Source organism: Carassius gibelio, chromosome B11 (assembly GCF_023724105.1).
Source record: "Carassius gibelio isolate Cgi1373 ecotype wild population from Czech Republic chromosome B11, carGib1.2-hapl.c, whole genome shotgun sequence".
Lineage (NCBI taxonomy): Eukaryota > Metazoa > Chordata > Actinopteri > Cypriniformes > Cyprinidae > Carassius > Carassius gibelio.
In genome coordinates this window covers 19,356,543-19,369,250 of record NC_068406.1, presented here as the reverse complement: position 1 = coordinate 19,369,250, position 12,708 = coordinate 19,356,543, and the positions used below count along the sequence as shown (strand labels likewise).

Below are 12,708 nucleotides of genomic sequence, written 5' to 3'. Positions count from 1 at the left end.
GGCCACAGTATGTCTTTGCGTACATAACTTGAAGGAAGACAGACAATCAGAAAGGCCAGTTCTAATAACAAAACAGGACATGATCACAGAGAGGCAGAGAAGTGAGAAGTATCACCAAAGAGGAGGAAGTGTTGTCGTTAGTGAAGTGGGCGGAGCGGTGACGGTAAAAGTAGGAAGAAATGGTGTGATTGTGTGTCATCATGAGACGTGTGGAGGAAGGACATTTTATCACTATGTTTCTGACATACATTATGAAAGGAATTCTGAAGCTTTAATTCTGTATAAGTTATTCAGATTCATTAGGCTGCTTTTTAATTAGATCATTCATACATTTCATTTATATGTTGTGCAGCGTACGGCTTCATGGATTGAGATAATTGACCCAGTCCCTGCTACAGAAATACACACGCACACACACAAACACACTAAGGGTTGATCCATTTCCCCTGGGGCCCCGTTTCACTCCATCATAATCAGTGTCTCTTCTCAGACAAACTGTCACACACACACACACACACACACATGCAGCACCGCTGCTGAGGCCTGGAACATTCCACGCATTCAGCTGTATGTGGGAACACTTAAAAATAAGCCATAGACACGTACACACATTTGCAGTTTTTTACCAAAACCGTTTGAAAAGAGATGAAACCTTCAAGTGCATTGTCTAGAAGTGCCAAAGTCAGCTCATTATTTGTTTGTAGTGCACTTGTGCTGAAATAGAAGTGCTTTAGTTTAGTTTTCCGTTCTTTTAGAGATCATAATATGCCTTTGGTTGTGTGTTTTCTGCCCCTAATCTAAACTTTGCATGTTTCTTAGGTGCTGATATGTTTTAAACATGAGCGGAGTGGGTGAGAACTCACTGGAGCCGTTGTGCTCGGACCGAAAGCGCAAACTCTCCACATGTGACACACCAGGACAAGGGTGAGACATTTTAGGGTGTGATAACAAGCGGTGTTTTAGGTCTTGTAATGATTTTCTTCCTAAAATTGTATGTGTGTGTGTTTTTAATCTACAGATGTGATAAGCGCAGGAGGGAACAGGAGAGCAAGTATATCGAGGAGCTGGCCGAACTCATTTCGGCCAACCTTAGTGACATCGACAGCTTCAATGTCAAACCAGACAAATGTGCCATCCTTAAAGAGACAGTGCGCCAGATACGACAGATCAAAGAGCAAGGTACACATCTGCTCAAACGGCTCTTTTACATATCGGTCTGTGAAAATATTTACTAAACCCACGATGTGGGGAAACGGATGAATTTCCTCGGTTTAATAAAAACGCTGCCACCTGGTGGCATGTGGAATATTGTGATATTGCAAATAGTCACGAGTGACATTTTTTTTATTTTGTTACACCTTTGCTAGTTTTAGTTAATAGAAAATGCAGATTTAGACAAAAAAATATTTATTTCTCTTTTTTTTTTTTTTTTGTGCATTGTGAATATGACTACATCTGTGGATTTAAATGTTTAAGTGGGTTTATCCAGCAGCAAAACCTAGCAAATCTAATTTGACTAAAATCAGTAAATTATTTTTCATGAAGAAAAATGTAACTTAATTATCAGATTTGAGGTTTATTTTCTAGTTACTCCTGTGCTCATTTTTCTCATAATTATATATAGCATTCAGAACTGTAGTCTGCACAAGCTTGTTGCGCGAGACAGGCCGATGCATGCCTTTTTTCATTTGGACTATAATCCGGAGGTCATACGGTGAAACGATGATTAGGCATTGTTGTTCATTCTTCCTTATTTGACATTCCATTGGCTAATAGTGTCTTACGGGAATGAAACCTACAAATCTACGTATCAAAATAAGCAGACCGTTTTTCTGCTGTTCCCTTGCTATAATATGGTGAGACCAATATGCACTAACACTACCTTTCAAAAATTTTATTGCACAAAAAAATAACAACAACAACAACAAAAAAACTCTTTACAGATGAATATTTTTCTGAAATGTTTCTGAGATGTATTCACACGCTTCACAGGTAAAAGCTCATGTGGTAATGATGATGTCCAGAAGGCGGATGTGTCCTCTACTGGTCAAGGGGTCATCGACAAGGACCATCTGGGTCCTCTGTTGCTGCAGGTAAGAACAGGGACCTAGAGGTCAAAGGTCAACAGAAGCACATTTGCTCACATCTCATACTAGCATTATGATTTAAAGTGTTTTATAATAATAATTCTGAATGTCACTCTCTCTGTCAGGCTCTGGATGGGTTTTTGTTTGTGGTGAGTCGTGAAGGCAGCATCGTGTTTGTGTCAGATAATGTGACTCAGTACTTGCAGTATAAACAGGAGGAACTGATTAACACCAGCATCTACAACATACTGCATGAGGAAGACCGAGATGAACTGCATAAAAACCTGCCCAAAAACAATGGTATATCTGTCAATGTATATATTTTAAGTGAATGTTGCTCTTTATCTGGTCACTAAAACATGAACACATAGATATGACTAAGCATCATGCATTTTGTATGTATTTAAAGGTCCCAACAGTGTGTCATGGGGCGGTGATGCCTCCCGTCAGAAGAGTCACACGTTCAACTGTCGAATGCTGGTGAAGTTTGGCCATGGAGGTCCTGGAGGTGAAGATGGCACCGGTGGACCTCGCTACGAGACCATGCAATGTTTCGCTCTCACACAGCCTAAAGCAATGATGGAGGAAGGGGAAGGTCTGTAGTAAATTTAGAATTGATGATTTCAGTACTTCTATAAAGATTGAAGTCGATATACTTTGTTTTATTGTGCCATTTGTGAATTAAAGTGTCGTCTAAGTATTAAGGGTGTTTTTCTTCTTTCAGATCTGCAGTCTTGTATGATTTGTGTAGCACGGAGAGTGACGGCAGTGGAGAGGACAGAACGATTCAGTACTAGACACGAACTGACAGGTAAAATTGATTACAGTGCAATTTTAACTCTGTGTTAATCTCATCAATGAAACTGCTGATTTTCTTTGATTTATCTATCTGAAAATAAGTCTTAAATTTGTCATGACAGTAATTGAGCAATATTTATTAAAATTACTTTAAAGGGGTGGTGAAATGCTCGTTTTCACTCAATATCCTGTTAATCTTGAGTACCTATAGAGTAGTACTGCATCCTTCATAACTCCAAAAAGTCTTTAGTTTTATTATATTTATAAGAGAAAGATAGTCTGTACCGATTTTTCCCGGAAAAACACGACCGACTGGAGGCGTGACGTGTGGGCGGAGCTAAAGAATCACGAGCGCCAGTAGGCTTTTGCGTTGAGAGCGTTTGGAAGCTGTGACATTACCTTGAGGACAAAACATCATCCAAAACAAACCATGGCTAACAGTCAGATTCAGCGTAAATTTATGATCCAGAATCAGATCCAGAGGCTGAAATTTAACAAGAGCAGCATCAGCAACGACGTCTCTATGTGGTATGTATTCAAACTGTATATATTTGTCTTTTTTTTTTTTTTTAAGCTGTACATGTGGAAAGTGCAGTTTGATGACAACATTGCATGTTGTTTACTTGATGTGCTTACGCGCCGATAGCTAAGTTAACAACACAGAGATATTTGAAGCAGTTTTACTCACCGCCTGCGGTTCCAACACACGATCGTGACCCTTTTTCGTTGGGACTGCATTATCCTTAAGAAATAAACGATATGCAAATCCGGCGTCAAACTGGGCCTTGTTTGTAAAACAAGCATCTTCGAAATGCAGGGAACAAACAAAAACACTTGCACAACTCCGTTGATGCTCTGTAAAAATAAACTCCATCCACTGGTCCCTTAATGCTGTTTTTTCTTTGGTAATCTGTGCAGGGTTGTCTTGCCCTGGCAACCAAAAACACACTTCTTTTGTGACATTTCGCTCTCGCTCTGATCAGTGAATGTCTCTGCTCTACGGGAGCGCGCGCTCTTCCGGCAGACGAGCCCTTAGGACCCATATAAGGAAATTCCGCTCCATCTAACGTCACACAGACCCATACTCGAAAAAAACTTTCCGAAACTTGTGGCAAACCGGAAGGAGTATTTTTGGAACAGAAATACTCCTTCAAACATACAACTTAATTTTTGAAACTTTGTCCATGTTTAGCATGGGAATCCAACTCTTTAACAGTGTAAAAAACTCAGTATGCATGAAATAGCATTTCACCCCCCCCCCTTAATTCTAAATATTAACTACAACATTTTATATTACTTCAACAAATGCATAACCACATTACATTAAATGAATCATACTATACAAAATAAACGTTTTTGTTTACAAAATATATATGTGTGTACTGTGTATATTTGTATGTATTTATAAATACACACACAAACAGGATATGTTGTGGAAATATGTATTACATGTATATATTTACATTCATATAATTGTTTATATATATATTAGGGGTGTAACGATACGCGTATTCGTATTGAACCGTTCGGTACGACGCTTTCGGTTCGGTACGCGGTACGCATTATGTATACCGAACGGTTCGTTGGAGTAATTAATTATATTTGAAAAAAAAAAAAAAAAAGAGAGAGAGAGAGAGAGAGAAATATAATGATATGCGTTCAACAAGGTAGCCCAATAACCCAAACAACGTAACAGGCAACGCCCCTGACACTCCCGAAGAAGAAAAAAACACCATCTTATATGTTTATGTTAGGCTACTCAGCAGGCGCTCGCTCACTCAGTACGCGCTGAAGGCTCGTTGCAAAATAGCCAATGCGTTTAACAGACTAGAAATGAGAAGATCCCCCAATAACCAACAGGTCTGGTGTTTGGGTGCACTTTGGATTCCCTTTAAGCTATAATGGTGATGGCAAGAGAGTGGTGGATAAAAAAACAACGGTATGTCGCATCTGCAGCGGGAATAAAAAAAAAAAAAACACCAGCGGGGATATATGCGTCAGTACTATCTGGGAAAAGACGAAAAAAAGGAGAAACATGCACGCAGCAAACTATCCCTGCAGCATTTAGAAACTATAGCTTACAGGGAATCCAACCCAAACACCAGACCTGTTGGTTATTTTAGGATCTTATATTTCTGGTCTGTTAAAGGCATTCGACATTTTGCAACGAGCCTTCAGCGCGTGCTGAGTGAGCGAGCGCCTTAGGGGCCGTTCACATATCGTGCCTAAAAACGCGTGGAAAACGCTAAGCACGTCTTTCTCCTCCTTTCCAAAGCGCTCGGGCAGAAGCGCTCATGAGGCGTCTGTCTTTGCTAAGCAACAATGACGTGCTCTCTCCATGAGACGCGGAAATTTCAGCGAAGGATAAATGGATTTGCAGCTCTAAAAATCGCTTGCAGTAGCTCTGCTACTAAATTTATTTCAAAATTGCAATCCATATACAACTATGATCAGCTGATCCTTCATCTTGGCTGAGCTCTCAACGTTGTTACGGGAAAGGATGAAGCTGATTGGTTAGTTCTTGTCACATGACCCGCGGTGCGCTTGCGGCATTCTGAAAAGTTGAGATGTTTTTACATTTTGCTGTATCTAAAACGTATCGAACCGAACCGAACCGAACCGTGACATCAGTGTATCGTATCGAACCGAACCGTGAATTTTGTGAACCGTTACACCCCTAATATATATATATACACACACACACACACACACACACACACACATACATACATACATAGGTAACGTAGAATTCTATTTGGAGTCAGCTGTAGTACTACATCTGAGCGTGTATGTTTGACCCCAGGTAAACTGATCGAGATCGAGCAGCAGAGCCTGTTGAACACCACCATGCGTCCTGGCTGGGAGGATTTAGTGCGCAGGTGTATGCAGATGTTCCTGCACCGCAGTGAGGGTCAGCCCTGGTCCTACAAGAGACACTATCATGAAGGTATGTGCTACTACACCTGCATGGATCTTTTCCGATTTTTCTCAGCTTTAGTCTTTACTTTAGTTAATTGTGTAAAATAAGTTAATTACTTCATTTACTTTATAAAATAGAAATGTGAATTTTGTAACTTCTTAATATGGCAGAAATGAAAACAGGCTGCTTTTGCATGCGGTGTGAAATGAGTTTGACAGATTGTATACATGTTTTATTAATGTTGTTTGTATTCATCTTCTTTTCAGCATATGTTCATGGTAGAGCAGAGACTCCACTCTATCGGTTCTCGTTGTCAGATGGCACTCCAGTAACAGCACAAACGCGCAGTGAGCTCTGCCGAAACCCTGTCACCAATGACCCGGTCACTTTCCTCTCTACTCATCTTCTGCAGAGGTTTGTTCCTCTCCAAGTCAACAGTTATACACTACTCTGATTTTACATGAAAATGCCCCTGCAATATCCTCACCTTTACTTATATTTCAATCACTTTCACACAGGGAGCAAAATGGATACCGACCTAATCAGGGTGGTGTAATGCGTTCAGTTATGGGCAATGCCAATCCGAATGCCCAGATGGGCATGGGCAATACCAGAGGCTATGGCATGAATGAGCAAGGTCACATGGGACCCAGAGGAGGAGCTATGTACGGCCCAGGCAACAGGATGAATCAAATGAACCCGATGCATCAGATGAATCAAATGAACCAGATGAATTCAATGAATCAAATGAATATGAATCAGATGAATTGCATGAATCAGATGAGCACTATGAATCAAATGAACTCCATGAATCAGATGGGCCATCCCGGTATGAATCAACACCAGCAGGGTCAGTTTCACGGTGGTGGCTATGGAATGGGCATGACAAGTCCCTCCCAAGGAAGCCCTGGTATGAACCCTGCTCAGCAGAATCTCATGGGCTCACCACGGATACGAGGGAGTCCTAAAATGGGTGCAAGTCCTTTCTCACCTGGAGGTAAGTGTCCTGTTTTTGCATTAGATGGAAGTAAGATAGGAATCTAACAGAATTCCATAGACAGCTCCATTCAGTTCCACAGAATTTAAAAATATCCCTTCCAAAGTTCTAAACATCCTAGGCACCTTGTGCATTTGCTTATTAAAGGGACTGTTGACCCAAAATTTTAATTCTGTCATTAATTACTCACATTCATGTTGATCCAAACCCATTAGATCTTCATTCATTTTCAGAACACAAATTAAGATATTTTCGATGAATTCCGAAAAATATAATAGTTGTGCTGTCTCCATTAGTGCTTAATTTGAAAACAAGCTCAAGATTTGGCTATATTTTCTTGTTTTAATAGGCATGCATTCTCCCATGGGTCCTGTGGGAATGGGCGGCAGTGGTGGATCTTCTGGTCCATCAGTTGGAAACACTTTCTCCAATAGTTCTTTGAATGCTCTCCAGGCCATCAGTGAAGGCGTTGGCTCTTCTCTACCTTCAGCTCTCAACTCACCTGCCCACAAATCTGACAGCTCTCCCAGCATCAACTCGACCCAGTCCAGTCAGCAAAGCCATACCGGCATCAGCAAACCCACCGTTGGGGATTCCAAGAGCCCATCAGGTGCTCACAGCACAGGTTTAGAGCAGCAACAGGCTTCTTCATCGGAGGCCACAGATAAACCAGACAGTCAGTCCAGCAAGGACGGTTCCACCGCGGCCGAAGCCAACCGAAGAGTCCCTGATGGCAAGGGTCACAAGAAGTTACTTCAGTTGCTCACATCCCCAACTGAAGAGATTGGGATTGGGTCTGGTGGACCTGTCCCAGGTCGTGCCTCCACTCCAATGGGCCCTGACTCAAAGGAGGCAGGAAGTGGCATGATGAGTCCTTCATCAACAGGAGTGTCCTCCTCATCGGGGAATAACGTAAATCAGCAAGGCTCAGGAGGAGTGTCATCCACGGCTTGTCCCGGTGGACAACACGGCTCTCACACCTTACAGGAGAAACACAAGATACTCCACAAACTTCTTCAAAATGGAAACACACCCGACGAGGTGGCTCGCATCACAGCCGAGGCCACTGGGAAGGCCTCTCTTGGTTCAGAGGTCCCAGGCGCTGACGGGAGGAATCTAGATCTCAAGCAGGAACAGCACAGCCCGAAAGAAGGAAAAAAACCACAAGCCCTCCTTCACTACCTCCTCAATAAGGACGACTCCAAAGAGCCCAATGCAGCAGAGGTCAAGCCAAAGCTGGAGGAGCTGGAAGGGAGAGGGGTCACTGGAGGGCAGGGGTCAGGGGTCACAACCTCAAATTCTAACAGCCAGGAGGGCAAAGTCAAGATCGAACCTCCCGATGAGGTATTTATGGTTGATTCATACTGCTCAACTACTTCTCATGTTGGGTTCATATTTCTATACTTCTCAAGATCACATCAGTCTTATATTTTGGAATTCATTTTAAATAAATTAATAAATGTAATATATAACACTTACTTTTTTAAAGAAATTAATGCTTTCATTCAGCAAGGATGCATTAAACTGAACAAGTCAGAGTAAAGACTTAGAATGTTATAAAAGTTTTCTATTTTCAAATAAACTTTCATCAAAAATCTAAAAGACAGAATCCAAAGTAAGTTCCATTCAAGGAATACATTATATTTTGGAATATATTAAAATAGAAACCTCAATTCGTTTCAAATTGTAATAATATTTTATTTAAATTGTAAATATATCTGTTTTTGATCCAATAAATACATAATGCATTAAAAATACTTTTCAACATGATCTTATAATTTATTATGTTAAGTCATTGCTTAAAAATCTCAGCTGTAGTTTTATAAACAACTTCAGACTATCTTTCCACATTTTGAAAAAATACTGTCAGTTATTAACTTGTTCTGTTGACATGCGGAGCTCTCATGCAAATGTGCAATTACTCATTTATCATTCTAACATCAATCCTTTTGTTTTATTTTTCCAGCTGGATAATTTGGAGAGTATTCTCGGAGGTCTGAGGAATTCTGGTTCTGGAATGTTTGCTGATTCTGGAACTGGAGGAACGGAGGGGGGCAATAAGCAGGGAAATGGACCTAACAGCACCGCACATGGTGAGTAACAACACCTTAAGGGCCTCAAAAGTCAGGAAAGGGATGTTTAAAATTGAATGTAAAGATCAATAGAAAATATATTGAGCATATATTATGCAGGTAACTGCTGATGACCATGAGGATGAAAAACAAATCCTGCCCTTTGTTTTTATTCATAATGCAATGTGTATGAATTGCTGTGTATCTCAGACCGGGAGGGTGTTGGTATGGGCTCTGGTCAACGTGTGCCCTTCCAGAGGGCTGTGTCTGTCGATGGTAAACCCCTGAGTGGTCCGGGCATGACTGGTAGGAGGAGCGCCCCTTCCTCTCTTGTCAAACAGGAGCATACTGACACCCTGATAGGCATGGGTGAGTGTCTCATGTAATCAGCTTTAATTTATGTAGCTACAACTCTACATGCATTCATTTTTTAGCTGAATTTTAACATTCCCGACATGCTTTTCCCAGGAGGTCCAAACAGGCCAATGGGAATGCCCAATCGGCCCCCAATGGCAGGTGCAGGAGACTGGGGAATGTCCGGTTCTGGCAGCCCTGTTGGACACCCTGGCATGGGTCGCACAGGCATCGACCACAATCCCAAGAGCATGATGGGAGGACCCATGGTTAACCGATCAAACAGTGTTCCTGCTACCAGATCTATGCTGCAGCAGCAGTTGATGGATATGGGTAAGTTCTGTTAACTCAACACCAGCAGTGTGGGCCTGTTACGACGGATAAAACATCCGATGAAATCTTTCAAACTGCATGATGTTGATTTTGCAGGGCCTTATGATGTAGGAATGGGTATGAATTCATTCAGTGGGCAGGCACCTCCACCACAGTCGCCTTCGTGGCCTGACAGTGGGATGGGAATGGAGGGAGCACAGAATGCAAACAGGTAACATAAACGAAAAGTTAATAGTTAAATAAATTAATCTTGTTTAAGGATGTTTTTTTATAAATGTCAATAACATCCTTTTTTCTGCTTTTTATACATCAGGCTGCCTTTTAATAACTCTCTGGATGACCTTCTGGTCCCTCCGTCCACCACTGAGGGTCAGAGTGATGAGCGCGCTCTTCTGGACCAGCTGGACTCTCTACTCAACAACACCGACGTCATCGCTCTGGAGGAGATCGACCGTGCCCTTGGCATACCAGATCTCATCAACCAGGTACCCAGCCAGTCCGCTTCATGGAAGAGATGCGTTCCGTTTATAAATGACAACCCTCAGTGCTGTGGTGTGAAATATGCTAGATCTGCTGCCAGGCACTTTCACTGAAAACCAGCGTCTTGGTCTTTTCTCTCTTCAGGGTCATAGTTCAGACCAGCCCCCTCCGACGGACCCCTTCTCTGGTCCTTGTCCGGGACCTGACTCCTCTGTGGGTATGGACCCCAAGGGCATGTATGGGCAAGGCTACCCAGGCCCCCCTTCCATGGGAATGCAGGGTGGATATGGCCGTGGTCCCAACCCTGGTCCTGGACCTGGTCCCATGCCAGGGCAGTCTGGACCAGGGTTTAACCCCATGATGAGTCCGATGAATCAGCAGGGTGGCTTCCCCGGAATGGGTGGTATGGGCGCTATGCATCCTCGTGCTAATATGACAAGGCCTCGGATGGGGAATCCAACCAGATACCAGCTCCAGCAGAGACTGCAGGGACAGCAGGTAAGCACCTGCATCCAATAACACTCAATTTATAATTTCTATTAAAAAAAAAAAAGACACAAATATGAGTGGTCAGTGTAGAAGTGTAATCGAAAAACCTGATTTTGCTATTACTATTTTTAGAAATTATAGTGTCCCAGAAATTCTTTGGCTATATTATTTTGAGTAATGTAGGGCTTTGATTATTAATTAATAACAGTTAATAGTGAAAATGATAAAAATAGTGAACATTCTAAGCATTATAATCTAAAATTATAAAGCAGTATTGATAAGACAGGTCTTGTTGCCTTTTTTATATATATTTTTTTTTCTTATGTGTATTTAAAAAAATTACTTAAATTTAATTGTTTTTAATGTGAGTGTTCTTTTTTACCTTAACCGTATAATGGTAGATTTTAATGACAACATTATCTTTAAAGAAAATAATAAAAGATATTGTGTTGAAAGTTTGCATTTTTGAGGAATGCAGTTGAATGGTTTCCTATTTTTAAGCAGTGAATATTTGAAACATTTCACAAAATTTAATAATAAAAATTTTCCTTCCAAAGTTTAGTTCAAAAATAATATTTTTAAGTTTAAATACCAAATTGGTAATGTTTGCTTGTAGTACTTCACTTCACAAATTTGGCTCCGCAGTTTCAGAGGTATAAATTCAAATACAATTTCAAACACATTTAGGAATTGCAGAAAATGTGGTGCTTTTATTAAGAACATTGCTTTTTTTTTTTTTTAAGACAATTGACTCAATATACTTCCAGAATCACTTCATTATTTGGATTAAGGACAACTTTAGAATTTAGCATATCTCATAACATTTAAATGTTCCTTTGCTACAGTTTTTGAACCAGAGCAGGCAGGGCATGGGGATGAGGCCAGATAACAACCCTGCAGGAAACCCTGGAATGAGACCTACCATGCAGCCAGGCATGGGCGGCCAGGTACCTTTTTTATCTTTTAATGATATCTGAAGCCTTATACGTGTTCATTTTCTCTTTCTAATATCATCCCTCCTTTATCTTTCAGCCTGGTTTTCTGAATGCACAGATGATGGCCCAGCGCAGCAGAGAAATGATGAATCTTCAAACAGAGGTATAAATATGTCATTTTCAAGATATGCATTTGTGTGTCTGTCAGTGATGTGGAATTGCATATATGATACTTGACCCCCATTGACAATGTATGTAGTGTTACTGAAATATACGATTTTATATAAGACTGATCATAACCAGTGTCTTATGTAAAATGTTTAACCATTATTTTCTTCCTTTCTATAGATGAGAAGACAGAGGATGATGATGATGATGCAGCAGCAGCAACAGCAGCAGGTTGCAGCCGGAGGCTTCAGTCCCCCTCCTAATGTCACAGCTCCCACAGTAATGGACAACCCTATGGGTGGCCCGCCAATGACCCAGCCCGGCCAGCAGCCATTTAACTATGGAGGCAGCTATGGTAAGGAGAATTGGTGGATAAAATCATTGGAATAGAATATCAGTTTGCTTGGGTATATTGATTGCTGATTAACATGCTATGCATTTCTTGTTGTTTTCTTTTTATAAATGTCTCTGGGTTGTGATTCCAGGTATGGGCCAGCAGGGGGATCCTTCATTTGTGGGAACAGGCAGCAGCCCCCCTAATAATATGATGTCTGGCCGTATGGGTGGCCCTCAGAATCCCATGATGCAACAGCACCCTCAGAGCAATCCCATGTACCAGTCTGCAGAGATGAAAGGCTGGGGACAGGGGCCTATGCCCATGAATAAGTAAGTCATAAAACCTTCTATAGCACCCTGAAAATGTGAGTGATTTTTTTGCCTTCGGGTCTTGAAAAATATTTACAGTTACAAATATCATGAAATTACAATTACAGTTAGTCTTGCAAATATTATGGAAATTACTGTAAAATTATTGTTTATTGTTAACCATATCTGAAATAAAAATATATTAAAGCTAAATCTACATCTGAAAGATAATAAAGATATAAACATTAAAGGTAATTCAAAATATAAATAATATTAATAGTATATACCAATGCTTTAAAAGTATAGAAATAATACTACAATTAGACTTGTGTGGAGCACTGTGCCAAGTAGTAAGTAAAATAAACCTGTCAAGTAAAATGAACCTCACAATCCGTAGTACCGTAGCTCATCTTTATATTGGGTGTATTTA

At 40.9% G+C, this 12,708-nt stretch overlaps 1 protein-coding gene across 2 annotated transcripts in view; it reads left to right on the top strand.

The window, feature by feature from the left end:
• Positions 1-12,708, top strand: part of ncoa3 (nuclear receptor coactivator 3) — a 39,116-nt gene that overhangs the window by 23,440 nt on the left and 2,968 nt on the right. For both annotated transcript variants that reach the window (XM_052568811.1, XM_052568812.1), the window contains exons 2-21: positions 820-924; positions 1,019-1,179; positions 1,993-2,093; positions 2,213-2,387; positions 2,497-2,682; positions 2,812-2,898; positions 5,689-5,832; positions 6,072-6,219; positions 6,324-6,802; positions 7,152-8,146; positions 8,769-8,895; positions 9,085-9,243; positions 9,343-9,561; positions 9,658-9,772; positions 9,875-10,046; positions 10,186-10,539; positions 11,376-11,477; positions 11,563-11,628; positions 11,814-11,988; positions 12,119-12,299. In XM_052568811.1, coding sequence (XP_052424771.1) covers positions 839-924; positions 1,019-1,179; positions 1,993-2,093; positions 2,213-2,387; positions 2,497-2,682; positions 2,812-2,898; positions 5,689-5,832; positions 6,072-6,219; positions 6,324-6,802; positions 7,152-8,146; positions 8,769-8,895; positions 9,085-9,243; positions 9,343-9,561; positions 9,658-9,772; positions 9,875-10,046; positions 10,186-10,539; positions 11,376-11,477; positions 11,563-11,628; positions 11,814-11,988; positions 12,119-12,299 — 4,232 coding nt within the window. In that variant the 5' untranslated portion in view covers positions 820-838. The remainder of the gene's footprint in view (positions 1-819; positions 925-1,018; positions 1,180-1,992; positions 2,094-2,212; positions 2,388-2,496; positions 2,683-2,811; positions 2,899-5,688; positions 5,833-6,071; positions 6,220-6,323; positions 6,803-7,151; positions 8,147-8,768; positions 8,896-9,084; positions 9,244-9,342; positions 9,562-9,657; positions 9,773-9,874; positions 10,047-10,185; positions 10,540-11,375; positions 11,478-11,562; positions 11,629-11,813; positions 11,989-12,118; positions 12,300-12,708) is intronic.